The 11,942-nt window shown below is 47.4% G+C and overlaps 1 protein-coding gene and 1 non-coding gene across 3 annotated transcripts; both read left to right on the top strand.

Moving 5' to 3' along the window:
* The first annotated feature begins 1,077 nt into the window (after positions 1-1,077).
* On the top strand, positions 1,078-6,888 carry LOC118679626 (SLA class II histocompatibility antigen, DQ haplotype D alpha chain-like). 2 transcript variants are annotated; one of them, XM_036356583.1, is made up of 5 exons: positions 1,078-1,198; positions 5,022-5,270; positions 5,713-5,994; positions 6,247-6,420; positions 6,597-6,888. In XM_036356583.1, the coding sequence occupies exons 1-4, from the start codon at positions 1,117-1,119 to the stop codon at positions 6,399-6,401; spliced, it is 768 nt and encodes a 255-aa protein (XP_036212476.1). In that variant the 5' UTR covers positions 1,078-1,116; the 3' UTR covers positions 6,402-6,420; positions 6,597-6,888. The 2 variants fall into 2 exon arrangements, with proteins under 2 accessions (XP_036212476.1, XP_036212477.1); XM_036356584.1 differs by lacking the exon at positions 6,247-6,420.
* Positions 6,889-8,285: 1,397 nt separating this feature from the next.
* Positions 8,286-8,389, top strand: LOC118648933. The gene has a single exon (XR_004965519.1). It is a non-coding gene; the product is annotated as a U6 spliceosomal RNA (small nuclear RNA).
* Positions 8,390-11,942: the final 3,553 nt, after the last annotated feature.

Here is an 11,942-nt window from a genome sequence, read left to right as displayed (position 1 = left end):
TAGTTTACACAGTTGTGGGGAACTGGGCAAGTCCAAGATCCACAGGGCAGACCACTGTCAGGAGGGGCAGCTGGAACTCTCCGCACAACCCAAACTGCAGCCCAGAGCGGAATCCACTCCCTCAGGGAAGCCTCACTCTGCGCTGGGACTCTTTAGCAGACGGATCCAGCTCAGTCACATTATCCAGCATGACCTCTATCACTGTCAATGGTTTGTGGACTTTAATCACATCTATAAAATATCAACGTTTGATTGACTATCCGGGGCCTATAACCTAGCTGACACATAAAACTGATCATTGACCTCAGTGTTTGGGCTTGAGGTGATCTTGAAAGGATTTGAGAAATAGAGACTTTGTCCTTAATTGGATTCTGTTAGGAAGTGGGTGCTGGGGTGGGTAGTTCTATAATTGGGCATCTTAATACATTTTACCTGGAAGGAAGGAAGGCGATACTGAAGCTAGAACCCTAATTGGCAGAGAAGCAGCAGTCAGCTCTGGCCGGGTAGTCTCCTCTGGATATGCCAAGGTTGGGGGTTCAGTCTCCGGTCACATGCAAGAAGCAACCAATGAAAGCATAAACACGTGGAACAACAAATCAGTGTTTCTCTTATATTCTCTCTCTTTCTGTCGCTCTCCCTCTCTCTCTCTCAAATCAATCAATTAAAAAATAATAAAAAGGAGCAGCAGTTATTCACATTACCCTGGAGAGAGGTGTGCTCAGAATCCAATTAAGAACAAAGTCTCTTGGCCGTTTTTGTGGCTCAGACAATGCTCATGTTCTGGTTATTTAGGTCTGTGAGAACCAGCAGGCACACACAGGAGAGGAGATTCTGATTTCTTACCTTCCCTCCTTTCATGGAGAATTCCCTCAGGTCTAGTTGGAGTGGAGGCTGCATCAGAACCTCAGAACCTGGGGATTTCCCAGTCCCTGCCAGGCCTCCTGGTACACACTCTTCAGCTGGCAACAGAAGTGTCATCACAGGGGTGGTTTCTGATTGGCTACAACCTGACCTGCAGGGTTTGGTTTGGGTGTTTTTAGATTTCTTCCTCAGCTTGGTCCTCATCATTGCGCTAATACTCAGAGCAGCAAATGCTGAGACCACCTTGAGAAGAAGATGACCCGAAATAGAGCCCTGATTTGGGGGGCCCTCACCCTGACCACCGTGCTGAGTCGCTGTGGAGGTGAAGACATTGTGGGTGAGTGCTCTGCTGAGTGACATGGGGACTGGACTGGGGAAACAGAGTTGGAGGATAAAATAGAGATTTGCATAGAAATAGTAGCCATTCCTCAAAGGCATCCTCAATATTAAGCAGATCCAACAATTATGGTCCTTCCTCCTTTGGGAAACCAGAGTCCCCATCCAGTCTCTGCCACCTGAGCCGTTGCACACTGCACCACGGCCATCATCCTGGTCCTAATGTTGGATCCATGAATATAACCCGAAGGCTCTACAGCATCCATGCATGATTGCCTCAAAGATTAGGTGTTTTCACAACTGTTACTAAAATTCATGAACCATTGCTCCCAAATTTTTCTGAACAACTTTTGGAGCTTTATGAATATTTCTCCTGTAGTTTACCTTTTGGTAAAGAGTTTCATGAATTATGTGTACTATCTATATATATAAAAGCCTAAGTGACTGGCCGACTGGCCGACCTTTCAACCGTCCAACCAGTAGCCATGACACACACTCACCACCATGGGGCAGATGCTCAACACAGAAGCTGCTGAGCGACAGCAACTGTGCAGAGTGCCTTCTTTCACTCTGGGACCCCTCAGGGGATGTCGGACTGCCAGTTTCAGCCCGATCCCCACAGGTCAGGGTGAGGAGCCCCACCTGCCCGAGGGACCCTGCTCACTCCACAGACACCCTTTGAGCCCTGGAGCTGCCCCAGGTGGAGCCAGCCAGGAGGGACCCAGGGAGGTTGGCTCCAGAGCGTGTCCAGCTCATCTCGCCCAGTGCCACCCTGCCAGCCACTTTCTAATTAATTTACTTTCAGTGTGCATGAATCCATGCACCAGGCCTCTAGTGTAGATATTAAGAAGGGTTCTTTGCTTTCTCTCAGATTCACATACATTTCCAAGCTGAGAACTGGCATGGGTGGGGAGCGGGTAAGCAGCCCAGTGAGGGCCTTCAGACAAGTCATTTTATCATGTGGTTTTCACTTAATCTCAGTTACCGCTTATGAGTCACCTTACAAAAAATCAAGTAAAGTAGGTATTAGATGTGCTTCCCAAGTAATGAAGACCATTAAATGTCAATGATATTTTAAAATTACTACTATTACAGGTATAGCTGTATAATTTTTCTTTAACAAAGCAGGGAATATCTTTACTTTTATTTTAAAATTGAAAATTTTATGATGAAACTTGGTGAATTAAATTACATTAGTCTCAAATGGTCAGCCCAAAAGGCCTGTCCTTTACCACATCTAAGGAAGCTCTGCAAGGAAGATTGGGCATCCAATCATGGTTTGGTCCCCTGGGCTACTCCGCCTCTGTTGCTCACCTTTCCACCCTCTCTTCATCATTCCTTTACCCTCCTTTCTTTCTAGGGCATCTATTCCTACTTCTTTTTCCTGTCGTTTTATTGGCATGAAGAGTAGGTTCATAAAAGCCAAGTAGAAAAACCAAGCACTGTAGTCCAAAGGGAAATGAACTAAAGGTTACTCTGATCTTCAATGATGTTATTAACCATGGCTGCTCCCAGGTTTCTTGGTTTGGTAGGAAAGTTTTGTCTGCTTCTCCAGAGCACGTCCAAGTCCCCTTTTCTCAATGTCACTCCAGAGTACCCTGGTCCAGCTCAACGTACCCCCCACAGTGGGCAAAGGGCCAAGGGCCTACAATGCCTGTAGGGCCCCATGAACATGTTTTACTTTCTTCTAAAATTAGAAGAAAAAATGAACTTTTAGAGTAGAAGAAACTATTTTAATTTAGCCTGAATTATATTTGCCTTTATACCAATATGTTCATAAAATATTATTTTTTAATATTTTATGGAAAAATAAAGGCTCACCTAAAAACAGTGCTTAGGGCTTAGGAGTCATAATACAGTCATCACCACTGAGTCTAACTTTCACAGGATGCTGCTACCTTCTTGTCTGTCAGTCTTCCCCAAATCTCTGTCGTCCTGGAGAATAGCGCTGACATTTGCTACACAGTTTGAGCACCAGGAGCTCAGTGCTGGGACTCAGATGAAGAAACATGCTGTCTGCTCCAGAAGGAGCTCAGATTAGCGATAGGACAACCTGGTACCCAGAGCAGGGCAACTGCTGGGCAGGACAATGGGCCCAGCGAGGCTGAAACTGAAAGTGAGTAGTTCCAGCTGGCATAGCGAGGTCCGTCAGCAGCAGCGTGCAGCCAGGACACGTGCAGATGAAAAGAATAATCACATATATTCATGTTTGAAAATGGAGGCTTTGATGGGATGAGGAACAGATAAACTTGCAAAGAGGACATTTGCATGGAGGGGCTGGAGATCATAATGTGGTCAAAATTATGCTTAATGAGAAGACTTAGCTAAGAAGTTGGTAACTAAGCAGACACTTCAAGAGTGAACTGGAGGTGTCCAGGAAATCCTGGAAGATAATCTGAGGGAGGAAAACAGACCCTTGTAAAGACCAAGGAGCATGAAAGGGTGACGTCTGGTTTGATGGGCAGGTGAGGTATTTGTGGAGGACTCAGCACAGTACACCTATTGGCTCCTTACTCACCGGACTCCCCTATTCATTAAGCTCCTCGCTGGCAGAGACCATGCATGGTCCGTGTGTTACTCCTCGCTCCTCACAATGTCTGAAACCTTGTTGATACTCAGGAAATAGGAAGGGAGGGAAGAGGAAATGGTAAAAGGCTCAGACAAGTTGTCCAGTCAGGCCCACCTGGGCGGAGTCAGCTGTGCTGGCTGCCTTCTGCTTTGGCGTCACACCAAGTCCACTGTCCATTCGAGGAAAGGGCCAGAGTTTTCCTTGAGTCCCCAACAAGGTAAGTGTTGAGTCAGAAAAAGGAGAGGCTTAGGAACGTCCTTCAAGAAAAGAAGAGGGTGGGAAATGACAGGAATCCAAAGTCTAATGAAGTTTCCAGTTTCATTTCAGAGGAAACCAGGTGCTCTCCTCTAAGGACCACCCTGTTATAGAAGCAGAGACCTTAGCCCTGGCTTGTGGCTCAGTGGTTAGAGTGCTGGCATGCCCATGGAAAGGTCATCGGTTTGATTCCTAGTCAAGGACAGGTACCTGGGTTGCAGGTTCAATCCCCAGATCTGCCTGGGAGAGGCAACCAACTGATCTGAGATGTTTCTCTCTCTCTTTCTCCCCCCTCCCTCCCACTCTCTCTCTAAAAAAAAAAATTAATGGAAAAAAATATCAGGTGAGGATTAACAAAACAACAAAAACTGAAAAAAGCAAAGACCTTAGAAGCATTGTTTACCATTTATGTGTTTTGTGATATTGTCACTGCCCTTATCCTACTCTTTCTTATTCCCTAAAATAGAGGCAATTCTTTAAAAATGATATTGGGTGTGCTTTTCCTTGGTTAAAAAAAATAAAAGGAGGAAGGAATCCTTGCATAGAACATGTTCTGTTCTGAGCCAGTCTGAGGGGAGAAGACCCACAATGAATGTGTTATTAACCGATGAAGAAATCGAGAGAGAAAACTTATGAGGCAGAGGGAGGTAAACTGAATCTCTGGGAAAGAAAGCTAAGGCCATGGTCATTCATTCATTCTTTGCTTTGCCCATTTCAGTATTTATCTTAAGCCCATGAGGTGCCGGGTGCTGAGCTAAGCAGGCAGAGAACAGCAGTGAACAGACCTGTGGAATTCTGTTCCTGTGACAGGAGCGAATGTGGGAGTGGAGAGGCAGCTGGATTCTAACAGGACAGCCAGGGGAGGGAGCAGGCACTGGGACTGTCTGCAGGCTGTGCCGAAGGTGCAGCCCATGTTTGCACGTCCGTTTCTTGTCACTTGTTTAACGAGATCCTTTCTCTCCTGTGTTTTGCACCTCCCTGCTCCCACCGCACTCACCAGCTGACCACGTTGCTGCCTATGGCGCATTGTTCTCCCAGTCTTACGGTCCCTCAGGCCAGTACACTTTTGAATTTGATGGAGATGAGGAGTTCTACGTGGACCTGAAGAAGAGAGAGACTGTCTGGCGGCTGCCTGGGTTAAGTGAATTTGGAGGTTTTGACCCACAGGGTGGACTACAAAGCATGGCTGTTGCAAACCAAAACCTGGACATCATGATTAAAAGCTACAACTCTACCGCTGCTATCAATGGTATGTGCCCACCATCCTGTCTCTTTACTGACTCTACCCTTCACCGAGCCTCACTCCCTTCTTCCCTCAGATAGATTCCCTTCACTCTGTAAATGCGCTCCTTTCCAAGGAGTCCCAGATCTTCTCATGGAATTTGCTGAACCCTCATCCTCTCCCTTCTTACAAATCACATATTTCCATGAAATAGATCCTTGCTCCCACACTGCAATCCTCGACTCCTTCAAAGACAGGTCCCATAGACGTCCTCCCCTAACAAGGGGCCCACAGAGAGAAGGGCGTGGGGATGACGGGCGGGCAGTGTACAGCGGCTCACAAGCAGAGGGAACAAGAGCATCTCCTCTCTCCAATGGGGAAACGTTGGTGGGAGGCCCCTCCAGGACGCAGGGACCCTCAGGGCAGAGCTGCCCATGATTCTAAACCCAGTGCTGTTTCCTCACCGCAGAGGTTCCTGAGGTGACAGTGTTTCCCAAGGCTCCCGTGGAGCTGGGCCAGCCCAACACCCTCATCTGTGCCGTGGACAACATCTTCCCTCCTGTGATCAACATCTCGTGGCTGAACAATGGGCACTCAGTCACACAGGGTGTTTCTGAAACCAGCTTCCTGTCCAAGAGGGATCATTCCTTCCTCAAGATCAGTTACCTCACCTTCCTCCCTTCTGCTGATGACGTCTATGACTGCAAGGTGGAGCACTGGGGGCTGGACCAGCCACTCCTGAAGCACTGGGGTGTGTATGAGCCCCATGCCTTTTGGTGCCTTCTTTTCTCTGTCAAGTCAGACACTCTGCCTTTTAGCTCTAAATCTCATGGCCCAAAGCCTCTTTCCTACACTTCAAGGATTTCTAATGGTAGACTTTATTATTCTCCCTCAACCTGGAGCCAAGTCTTTGTAGACCCAACACCACCCCTCCCACCCCATCTTGCACACATGCTGTGAGCCAACCTTCCGCATTCTGACCTCCATGACCTCACTCCCACAGAGCCTGAGATTCCAGCCCCCATGTCAGAGCTGACGGAGACTGTGGTCTGCGCCCTGGGGCTGGCCGTGGGCCTCGTGGGCATCGTCACGGGCACCATCTTCATTATCCAGGGCCTGCGCCCAGCTGGTGCCTCCAGACACCAAGGGCCCTTGTGAGGCACACTCCAGAAGGAAGGTAAGGATTCCCATATGTTAGAGCTGGGACCGGGAGACACAGCACAGGAGGAAGGAGAGTGGGAAGTGATTGTGGACACAACTGTGGTTGAAAAGTCAAGTAGAATTGGGAAACAGCATGAAGATAGCACTGAGCCCCTGAGACCTATGAATCTCATGTCTGTCCTGTTACTGCAGGTGCGTTGCCAATCTTAAGAGCAGAAGAGTGGACATGCTAGGTGACCTGCACTATTCGCTGGCCAAGTCCATCATATGCCTTCTCTCTTCCAATGCCTCTCCTGTCATCTCTTCTCTGGGACTGAAGGTGCTGTGTCCTCTCAGAGTTCACAAACCCTTGGAATTCTCCCCCCTCACTCCTGACATTTTTTATTTTCTCAGCCATTACCTACTATGGAGATCCCTGGGATATGGCTCTGATCTGATATCTCCATGGAAATAATAAATTCCCTTTATGAGGTCTTTTATTGAATTTTTTCCTCTCTTTCATCTCAGGGCTGAGTAGGACCATGGCTAAGAATGGCAAACCCTCATGCTTCAGGCCCCTTTCATTTTACAGATCATATTTCATGTCCAGTAACAAAAGAGCAACCAAATATAGCCTGATTTCTTAGATGAGATTAAGATTTCTCTGTTCATTTGGTTCCCACCCTTGGCCACTGCCTCTCCCCCACCCCCAATTCAGGCATCAGTGAGGATCATATATACCCTCTGCCCTTGGCGCAGTTTAGTTCAGCAGAAATACAAAACCAAGAAGGAAGTCCATACTTACTATAATATAGCTTTCAAAAGTTATGACAGGAAAGTTAAGGGAAAGGAAATTTGAATTTCAAAAGTACCAAAAAGTGAAAAAAAAATTTCTCAAAAATTTAAATTTGTAAAGTTAATGATGATATTAGAAACTTTCTCTCTTCTCTTTACCTTTGAGGAGATAAAAATTCTATAGGCAGGAGAAGAAATGGAAGTCAGTCAGGAGGGCGTTAGAATGAGACAATAATGCTTTGTCCTTACTTAGGGTTAGTAACCAGTGGGGAAGGGGTGGGAGTGTAGCTCTCCTCACCTCCTGGATGAGTCCTGCTGGCTAACCTGTGGATTTGCCTGTGCCGCCCTGGCATGTGAGGGACACGGGGTGAATGTGGCTGCAGGGTGTGTCCAGGCAGGTAAGCCCCATCAGCATCACCGGATCCTGTGTCCCTGTGCACCTGGGAGTAGCAGAACAGCCTGCTACCCCCACCCTGCCCTCTGCTCCTGGCTAAGGAGCAGGAACCTGTGAGGGAGAAAGCGCCTGGGTCCACAGGGATGCGATCATGCAGCAGCAGTGGTGGGTGCTGGCCTGCTCTGGATTCACTGTCTCCCAGTAGAAACCCTGGCAGGGAGATGGACCCACAGAGGGATGCTCTGGCGCTCCCGGTGCGTCCAACACTTCACTCGTGAGCGTGTGTGTGACCCAATGTGGAGCTATTGCACCCTTTGCAACTGTGTTCCCCGAGTAGCCTCAGTTGTTCTGCCCCGCATGACTGCTCCACACATTGCACCTTGGATGGCCCGATGGAATACCCCAGGGTGTGTGAGGCTGTCCCTGTCTGTGCCATCTGCCTCCGGGAGCTTAAAATGTAACTGAGAGAGACAGATACTAACAGAATAATTGATGCAGCATAATTTGGTTCAAAGAAACCTAAATCCAAATCCAGTGCCTTATAACTAGTTTTTTTGAACTGTGTAACACTAGGGTTAAGTATCTAACATTCTGAGCCATATTTTTCTTAACTCCAATGTGGGAATGATACTTACTTTGTAGAAGTATTGACAGAATTTGAATAATCTTGATATACAGGCAGTGCCTGAAGCTAGTGTACAAATACCTTGCTAGTGCTCCCTTCAGCAGCACATATACCAAAATCGGAACAACACTGAGATTAACATGACCCCTGCACAAGCATGACACACAATTTAGTGAAGCGTTCCATGATTTTTTACATAGATGCCTAACCACCGTGCTGTACACCTGAGACTAATATAAAACAATAGTGACTGTCAACTGTAATCTATATATATAAAAGCCTAAGCCAGCGGTTCTCAACCTGTGGGTCACGACCCTTAAAATACATCCTGCATATCAGACATTTACATTATGATTCATTACAGTAGCAAAATTACAGTTATGAAGTAGCAACGAAAATAATTTTATGGTTGGGGGTCACCACAACATGAGGAATTGTATCAAAGCATCATGGCATTAGGAGGTTGAGAACCACTGGAACAGTCGCATCCAGAACAACCAAATGGAAGACCAAACAGGCTGCGTGGGGAGACCAGGCCAGCAGGGGGGTTAGTGAGGGCCAACCAAATGACTGAACAAGCAGGCTGTGTGGGGAGACCAGCCTAGTTGGGGGGTGGGGGCATGAGTGGTGACAAGGCCGGTAGGGAGAGCAGTTGGGGGGGGGGCAGGCCAGCAGCAGGGACAGGTAGGGGCAACCAGGCAGGTAGGGGGTGCAGTTGGGGGGTACCAAGCTGGCAGGGAGGGCAGTTGGGGGCAATTAGACTGGCAAAGAGGGCAGTGAGGGGCAACTAGGCTGGGGGGGAGTTGAGGGTGACCAGGCCAGCAGAGGGGTTAGTGAGGGATGACCAAACGACTGAACAGCAGGCTGCGTGGGGTAACCAGGCCAGTGGAGGGACCATGAGGAGTAACAAGGCCAGCAGGGGGGCAGTTGGGGACGACCAGGCTGGTGAGGGGTTGCAGTTGGGGGTGACCAGACCGGCAGGGGGAGCAGTTGGGGGTGACCAGGCCAGTAGGGCAGGCAGTTAGGAGCGACCAGGCTGGCAAGGAGGGGACAGTTGGGGGCAACCTGACTGGCATTGGGGGACAGTTAGGAGTGACCAGGACAGCAGGGGAAGCAGTTAGGGGCAATCAGGCTGGCACACAGGGCAGTGAGGGGTGATCAGGCCAGCAGCGGAGAGCAGTTACGGACAACCAGCCAGGCAGGCAGATGAGCGATTAGAAGCCAGTGGTCCAGGATTGCGAGAGGGATGTCCAACAGCCGGTTTGGACCCAGTCCCACAGGGATGACCAAACCCTGTGGGATCAGGTCTTAACCGGCAGTCAAATATCTCCCAAAGGGTCCCAGATTGGAGAGGGTCCAGGCAGGGCTGAGGGGACTCCCTCCCCCCCATGCACAAATTTGGTGCACTGGGCCTTTAGTTAAAAATAAAAATTTTGCTAGTTATAAGCATAATTTATTTATTAAAAATAATAGATCATATTATATGAAAGTCACTTTTGTGTTTTGAGCCATTTAATGATTTAGGAGATTCAAATGTGAAGCTCTGGATAATTTTCATTTCATACATAATTGAAGGATTTATTTTCCTCTCTAGAATGAGACAAGTTGAGATTGGGTTAGGCCAGTGGTTGGCAAACTCATTAGTCAACAGTGCCAAATATCAACAATACAATGATTGAAATTTCTTTTTTTTTAATTAAATCTTTATTGTTCAGATTATTACATTTGTTCCTCTTTTTTCCCCCCATAACTCCCCTCCTCCCAGTTCCAGCCCCACCCTCCGCCCTCACTCCCCACCCACTGTCCTCATCCATAGGTGCACGATTTTTGTCCAGTCTCTTCCCGCATCTCCCACACCCCTTTCCCCCCCAAGAATAGTCAGTCCATTCCCTTTCTATGTCCCTGATTCTATTATGATCACCAGATTATTTATTCACTTGATTCTTAGATTCACTTGTTGATAGATGCATGTTTATTGTTCATGATTTGTATCTTTACCGTTTTCTTCTTCTTCCTCGTCTTAAAGGATACCTTTCAGCATTTCATATAATCCTGGTTTGGTGGTGATGAACTCCTTTAGCTTTTCCTTATCTGTGAAGCTCTTTATCTGGCCTTCATTTCTAAATGATAGCTTTGCTGGATAAAGTAATCTTGGTTGTAGGTTCTTGGTATTCATCACTTTGAATATTTCTTGCCACTCCCTTCTGGCCTGTAAAGTTTCTGTTGAGAAATCAGCTGACAGTCGTATGGGTCCTCCCTTGTAGGTAACTGAGTTTCTTTCTCTTGCTGCTCTTAAGATTCTCTCTTTGTCTTTTGCTCTTGGCATTTTAATTATGATGTGACTTGGTGTGGTCCTCTTTGGATTCCTTTTGTTTGGGGTTCTCTGCGCTTCCTGGACCTGTAAGTCTATTTCTTTCACCAGGTGGGGGAAGTTTTCTGTCATTATTTCTTCAAAGAGGTTTTCAATATCTTGCCCTCTCTCATCTTCTGGCACCCCTATAATTCTGATGTTGGTACGCTTGAAGCTGTCCCAGAGGCTTCTTACACTATCTTCGTATTTTCGGATTCTTTTTTTATTTTGCTTTTCCAGTTGGGTGTTTTTTGCTTCTTCGCATTTCGAATCTTTGACTTGATTCTTGCGCTCCTCTGGTCTGCTGTTGGGTATCTGTATAATAGTCTTTATTTCAGTCAGTGTATACTTAATTTCTAGTTGGTTCTTTATCACAACATCCAAGGTCTCATTAGATTTCTTGTAGATCTCATTAAGTTTATCGGCAGTTTCTAGAAAATTATTGGAAGACCTTAAAAGTGTGGTTTTAAGCTCTATATCCTCCAATTCTGACATTTACGTCCTGTTTCTTTGTCTCCGCATTTTTTATGCTTTCTTGGTTCAACCCCTAGTGGTCTTTGTGTGCAGTCTTGTTGTAGTTAAGCCTTGATTGTTGTAAGCAATACTGGGGGTGATTTGACCTCCATGCTAACTGGCTATGAGAGTCAGCTGTGTCTGCAGTGGGAGAGCTTCTGTGCTGGATCTCTAGGGCGGTGCTAATCTAGCGTTTGCCTGAGGCTATCCGGCAAATGGTTCTGCGCAGGGCTTGGGCGGGTCACAGGGGATCAAACAGGGCGGGCGGAGGGAGCAGTTATGGCTGCTCTCAGTTCCGTCCCTAGGGGCTCTGCCTCACAGAGTCCCAGCAACCGCTGCAAACCTCGGAGAGAAAGCTGCCTTCGAGTTCCCACCGAAGCCAGACAGTCCCGCTTCTCCCATTTGAGTCTGGGTCCCTAGAGACTCTCCCGGCTCTGGAGCTCAGAGTCTGTGACTCCCTCCCAATTGAAAATGACAACCACAACCTTCGCCGCCAGCCCGCTCCGCACGCACTCCGCACCTGAGTATTTCACTTCAGCACTGCGCCTCCTCTGAGTCTGGGTGTGATATTCTCTTTCCTCCTAGTTGTAGAATTTCCACTTAGCCAGCCTTCCTGTGGTTCTGGATGATGTCCGTTCCGTCTTTTAGGTGTATTTTTGAATTGGTTGTTCGAGGCAGCAATCTCCGGCGTTAACCTATGCCGCCATCTTGGTTTCTCTGAAATTTCTTTTGAGATCCAAATTTTTTAAACTTAAATTATATAGGTAGGTACATTGTTATTAACTTAATTAGGGTACTCCTAAGGCTTAGGAAGAGCCACACTCAAGGGGCCAAAGAGCCGCATGTGGCTCACGAGCCACAGTTTGCCGACCACGGGGTTAG

This window comes from Myotis myotis, unplaced genomic scaffold, assembly GCF_014108235.1.
Source record: "Myotis myotis isolate mMyoMyo1 unplaced genomic scaffold, mMyoMyo1.p scaffold_m19_p_26, whole genome shotgun sequence".
NCBI classification, from domain to species: domain Eukaryota; kingdom Metazoa; phylum Chordata; class Mammalia; order Chiroptera; family Vespertilionidae; genus Myotis; species Myotis myotis.
This window is presented reverse-complemented; position numbering and strand designations above follow the sequence as displayed.

Bases quoted from the DNA above. Each gene is read 5' to 3' on its own strand.
- LOC118679626 (XM_036356583.1), top strand. From the start codon at position 1,117: ATGACCCGAAATAGAGCCCTGATTTGGGGGGCCCTCACCCTGACCACC. The intron at 1,199-5,021 runs GTGAGTGCTCTG...CGCACTCACCAG, and splicing joins TGGAGGTGAAGACATTGTGG to CTGACCACGTTGCTGCCTAT. The intron at 5,995-6,246 runs GTGTGTATGAGC...TCACTCCCACAG, and splicing joins GCCACTCCTGAAGCACTGGG to AGCCTGAGATTCCAGCCCCC.